This window comes from Coffea eugenioides, unplaced genomic scaffold, assembly GCF_003713205.1.
Source record: "Coffea eugenioides isolate CCC68of unplaced genomic scaffold, Ceug_1.0 ScVebR1_938;HRSCAF=1701, whole genome shotgun sequence".
In the NCBI taxonomy this organism is placed as follows: Eukaryota; Viridiplantae; Streptophyta; class Magnoliopsida; order Gentianales; family Rubiaceae; genus Coffea; species Coffea eugenioides.
The window spans coordinates 11,124-17,385 of NW_020864818.1; the positions used below are offsets into that span (position 1 = coordinate 11,124).

Sequence of the window (6,262 nt, forward strand, 5' to 3'; positions counted from 1 at the left end):
TGATGAAATTCTCAAAATACCCTATTATTTCTTATTTCATTTTTTCCCTGCATTCTTACATCTCCAAGCCAAACATAGGATTTCATGTCACTGACAAAGTGTTTCCGTCAATGATGCAATTTGTTTAGCCACTATTCTTGTATAATCGATAAAAGAAAAAAATTTCCTTTCCCTGTCTATATGCAGATAATCAAACTTCTTTAAAGATAATATTTTAATGTTTCAGCACAAAACTTTTACCCTTGTTTTTTTTTTTTTTGTTGTAATAAGAGATAAAACTTTGAAAAAGACACTTATTTAGAAACAAGAATAATAAGAAAATAATTTAAGCATATATTGCAGACAAAAGAAGACAATTTTGAAATGAAACCCAAACTTTGATTTCCACATATCTTAAGCAAAATTTTTATTATCTCACTGCAAATTCTATAGCTAAATCTAATCAAAGATAATTCAATGGAAGAAGTGGGTTGGAAGAGGAAGGTACTAAGCCGAGATGAACCACAGGTAAAAAGAAAGACGAATGGGTTTCCTTCTCCCTTTCTTTTTTGGGTTTCCTTTTATTCTTCCTCCTCTTCTTCTTCTTCTTCTTTTTTTTTTTTTTCCCGTAAGAATTTCCTTATAAATAGTTGACTATGCAAAGGGTTAAATTAAAATCTAGTCAAACTTCAGGGCTCTTGCGCATCTTAGACAAACCTCAAGGAAGGTAAATGCACTTTTTTGGAGAGGGTGTCGTGTCATTTAAGCTCCTGTTGATTGAGTTTGGAAGTGTCGCATATAGAATTAGCTGTAAGTTAGTCCAACTAAACAGTTCGTTTTGTAGTTTGGTCTGAATCTTAACGAAAGCAAATGTAGTTTAACCCAATATTCATCCATCTAATGAATGCACCAGTACAAACTAAGAGCCACCACCAAGTTACTTCACCATAAATTCTTCTCAGTTGTTTGCTCCGTTGAACTGCTACTATTTTGGCATAACTCTTCATCTTCCTCGTTTTGAAACATTCCACTCCATCTTTGATTTTTCTCCCTCAATATATCTCTTCATCAACCTCCTGTTCAATGTAGCATCTCCTAGCCTCTCAACAATTGAACCCTCTGAATTTCCCTAGTGGTGCTCCTGCATTGTGTAACTAGTTTCCATCACCAGATTCACAACTGCTGCCATTTTTCCTAGTTGGCAGAGCACTTCCGTTCGAAACTTCAACCTCTTCCAACCTCAAGAATCCTCTTGTACAGAAGTTTTCCTCCTCCACCATCAACAACAATGCGTTAGAATTGCAGTTGTATATGTAGTCGCATCTCCAGCATAGGTTGGAAAGACAGTCCATACAACAGAGAATTGGGTAACAAAAACACTGAAATACTTGACTAGAAGCCTTGGTATTTCTAAAATATTGGGCAAATCAAAACTTTAAGCAATTGACATACATATATAAAGTGGAAGCAGCTACTCCTGATGAAATAATTTAGCGATCATATAACCTGCCATCACGAAATGATCTTTGCAAGGGTAGCTTTTTCATCTGATACCCATAAAGATGAGTTCCATTTTAGTATCATTCCCCATACCCATGTCTAGTACCTTCAGAAGCTCAAATTGCTAACCAGAGAAGAATGACTATGGAACAAAATCTACAATTAAAAGATAGAACCTTCCTAGTCTTGAAGGCAAGTACTGCTAATATATGCAGATATCGATTTCAGTGTTAGATTCAAGATCACACGTGATCTTTAGGAAGGTGTAGAGGGTGAATTTAGCATCAGGGATGGATCTGACCGGGAGACAAATACAGAACCAAATAGAAGAAACAGAACAACTGCGTAGGCCCTCAAGCATATTTTAGTGTAAGAATTCAAGTAGACCAAGGTACCAGGAGAGTAAAATTGCACCTGTAAAACATTAGATGGAAAGCAACCTCCTAATGGTAGTTACTCCATCATGAGACAAGAAAAGGAAACTACATGAATCTGGCTTGAAAATTAATCACCATTCTATCTGCTAGGAAGCAAAACCTACTAATTGTATAACATCTACCCTTGTCAATTAGCAGTTTCTTCTATCCAATTTAAAGAAGCAACAGCATGGCAACCAGGCTCTGAGACCAAAAGCAGCTATTAGCTGAAACATATAGTTTTATCACCCGTTGTACTGATTCCAAGGAAGCAATCTAAGATCATACAGCATCATAGCTCTAAGCTGGTTCTCAAGTGACATCACCAACCCAAAGGTAAAATTGACAGAACAAAATTGCAAATAGCACTACAGATAAACTTTAACAATAAAAAGTGAGTCAGTGATTACATCAGATAACTTAAGAAACTATCCACGCTTTTCTTTTAATCAAAAGCTTTTGATCATTTCATAGATTTACAACAAAATTCAACACAATATACAAGGCAATAACAAAGAACCTGCGGAGCTAAGCAAGCAGAACCTGTGCACTCGAAGGTGTCAAGTCAGAAAGAGTTTCAGGTGCATCTACTACTACCCATTGAACAGAAAAACTGCTTTTTTCCTCAGAAGAGTATCTTCCATACTGCCGAAAGATATGACCCACAGCAACATGAAGGTTGCGACCAACAACAAAGATCCTGAAACCATAGCAGTTGACAGAAAAAGGCTTGCATATCTGCTCTGGCAAAGGAGGACCTTCTACAGTTTCCCAAGAATCATTTTCCATGTCATAAACCTTAAGTTTTGTCCTTTCATGTTCTGAAACCACAAATAAGTGACCATCAATCACAACACTCGAACCAGTCCATCCTTCTCGCAGCCCTGAAGCCATACTATCCCAGACATTAGTCCTCGGATCATATATCTGACCACGGGGTACAACATAGAATGGCCAAAACCAGCCTTCAGTGACAAAAAGCTTCCCATTCATTACTGCAGCATCATATGAGGCCATGTTGGTTCCCATACTTGCAACAGGATGCCAAGAGCCTATACTAGGATCCAGAACTTCAGCAGAATTAAGTTCGTAAAGATCTGTGCTATTTCCTCCAGCCACATAAACCATGCCGTCAATCACTCCACTAGCAAAAAATGACCTTGCAGTAATCATCTTTTTCATCACAGTCCAGCGATTTTTCCGTATTTCATATTTCAATACCAAATTGAGAGGGCAATCCACATCAGACACCACGCCACCACAGACGAACAGAACACCATCACCAGGAATGGAAACACACCTAAATCCATGGGGACAGACCTTGTCTTTGCAAGGCATGGCGGGGATAGTGTGCCAAGAAAAGTGCGTCAGATCAAGGACCTGCCACTGAATTCTTCCAGTGCATTTGTGGAAGGCAAAGACAAAAAGCCAGGGCTCATGAAAACCGAGCTCCTTTCTGCGCGAGAAGAATCGCTCCTTACTGCCAAACAGTGAATGCCAACGCTTGCAAACAGCCCTGCAGCTTCTGTGCTCATCTACTGGAACCCGAAGGAGACAATTGAGAGCCACATCATCGGGAAGTCCCGGAATCAGAGACTCCCCATTAAGCGACAATTCTAAATCCAAAGAAGGATCAAGCAGAGCTGATTGTATTGCAGCTAACCTAAATTTTGGGGACAGTGTCATTTGAGAATCGCCCAGCTTGTGAACCGGAGCTTGGTGTGAGGAAACTCGAACTCTTTGCATCTTCTTTCGCTCTTTTAACTCCCAAAAAAGTCACAAAATCCCAACAAAATTTGACGACCCTATTCCCAAATATGTAATCCCTTTTAGGAAATCCAACCAAAAAGCAGCCTTAAACAGAGCAATTACATGAGCAGATTGCCCAAATCGTTGAACAATCAGCTATACTGACAAAAATCATTCGTTATCAAGAAAATTCTTTAGGAAAAAGACAAACCCAAAAATCAGGGGGTCCAGCTACTCCCAAACACCATTTTTCTTACCGACTTTTAAGCCTTTACAAAAACAGAAAGAATTTTATAAACCCACAAGAAAAAGCAGCTTAACATGCCATTTCTGTCATCGTAATCAGCATCAAGAACTTAAAATAGTTGAATAAAGAAGACCCAGTTTACAACTCAAAGAGATATGTGGCTATCATGGTTCACAACACATCAAGAATGGTTAATGAGGATGCACAAACACTAAAACATGTAAAAGTTGTCTTTAAGGCAGATGATAAAACAAAAACCCCAAGAGCTGCGGAAAAAAAGGGATTACATAGGCTAAAAGAAAGTTTAAACAAGAACTTACAGATTATAAAATTGAGGAAAGCTGCGGACAGATTGAGACTTGATAAGAACTTCAGCAACTTGTTTAATTAATTTGCACAAGTTTGTTCGTTTGTTTGACCACTAAAGACCACTCTTCTCCCGAACAAATGTTAGTTTATTCTTGCACCAGCCTCAGAGGAAATAGGATGTGGCAGACACGGCTTCGCGTTCCCGTGTGAATTATATATACAGTGTTCTCTCGAGTGCTCGACAGTGCGCTACTACCATGTCACGATGGGGAGAGCTGGGCTTTGACATTTTGACCGTCCGAAACTCATTAAGTGCCTCTCATGTGTTTCATTTTTCTGTTTTTCACTGTTTTGGATAATTGTTCAAATTTTGCCATTTGGGTGCACACTACATGTCAAGCGGTTTTTCATTTTTCTGTTTTTCACTGTTTTGGATAATTGTTCAATTCTTGCCTTTTGTGTGCACATTACATGTAAAGCGGGTTTTTCTAAATTTTTGCCTTTAATATATCTAAATTTTACACAATCTATTATCACACAACTTGCCATGTACTGAATAATTAATACTTTTTCTTGCATTTATACTGGTAGGTGTGGGCTGTGCTATGCATAGCCAGTGCCCAATGGAATGAATTCATTGATAGTAATTGATGAAACAATAGTTTTGTAGTAGTTATAGTTATATTTTTTACAGGAAATAATAAGTTGTTTTTGTTGAATTTATTAGTAATTGCATTGTATAGAAGTAAATTCACATTTGTTTCTTTTGTTTAACTTGTAAATACAAATGTGTATTGTTGGAAAAATATATTGATTTCTATAAACTTTAGAATGTTTTGGTTTTAATTATGTTATTTTGGTGATAAGTTATTCAAAGAGGAAGTTACACACCTTGTGATTTCTGGTTTACGAAAATTACCAGGAAGGAAGTTATGAGAACAAATAAAATGAATAAAAGCTTCTGAGTTTTAATCTACTTTGTCAAATGTAGTCACTTGATTTATTGTTGTCAAAATTTTCATCTAAATATGTAGTCAATGATAAGTAAACAACTCAATTGATTCATGGTCCAATCTAATGGTGAATGCATGATGAAATTACAAAGAACAATTAATCAAGTGGTTGAAATTTATACAAAAAAAAAAGTTGTTGAAATTTATACAAAGAACAACTGAACTCTTAGGTAAATGGTAAACATTTAATCGTAAAAAGTCGTTGAAAGAAGTAAAACAATGACCTATGATTTGTAAAGATTCGTTGTACAAGAAAAAAATGGAAACCAGGAATGATATGTATAAAAGAGTGGCCAACTGTTTTGAGTTTTACCAAAATGGATGAGTAAGTTGTCTGACCATTGAACCATCAAACAATTACAAAAGGAAAGCAATCAACCACTACAAATCTAATGGTCCAAGATATCAAAATTATTTTTAAAAAAGTGAAAAACCTCAAATAAATAAAAACCTTAAAATTTGCTTTGTAATTAAATACGGCTTGGCTAAAATAATTCTTAGACTGACTGTTTCATTTTAATTATGTAAAATAGATTATATACATCTTCGCTAGCATAATGCTTTATAGTCTTATTGCAAACAATATCAATTTTTCCGTATTCCTTTTTAAATATTTATTAGAGACATTATTTATACATCTTAATATTTTTCCCACACTGTAAAAATATATGTTTTATCATTTTTTTCCAATAAATCCCAGACAAATAAAAACCTCAAAAATTGCTTTCTAAATGAATAAAGCTCATAATTGGCATATTTTTTTTTATTTTTATGCCATCAATTAAATCATCTCTTACCCAATTTCTTTGCAATATGAAAAATTTATCAATTTTTGTATCTCTTCTTGCCAGTAATCCCAAAGAATAAGGAGAGTGTCTATAAAATGAAAGAAAATTACAAATTGAAGCAAGCGATGTGCTTGTATATGCTTTGTAAATAATTAATCTAACATTTAAACCTCTTGTCATGATGTGTCTACTCTCATTAAAAAAAAATATCAATTTTGGTATTTTATTTTCCCTCAAAGTCCAAATAATTTTAAAAATCTA

General features: G+C 35.5%; 1 protein-coding gene across 1 annotated transcript; it reads right to left on the minus strand.

The window, feature by feature from the left end:
* Positions 1 to 2,237: 2,237 nt before the first annotated feature.
* On the minus strand, positions 2,238 to 4,397 carry LOC113759142 (F-box/kelch-repeat protein At1g30090). Its single transcript, XM_027301711.1, has 2 exons — positions 4,212 to 4,397; positions 2,238 to 3,700 (listed from the first exon to the last, which is right to left on the minus strand). Exon 2 carries the CDS (start codon positions 3,639 to 3,641, stop codon positions 2,424 to 2,426), a length of 1,218 nt encoding a protein of 405 aa, XP_027157512.1. The 5' UTR covers positions 3,642 to 3,700; positions 4,212 to 4,397; the 3' UTR covers positions 2,238 to 2,423.
* Between the last annotated feature and the right edge of the window lie 1,865 nt (positions 4,398 to 6,262).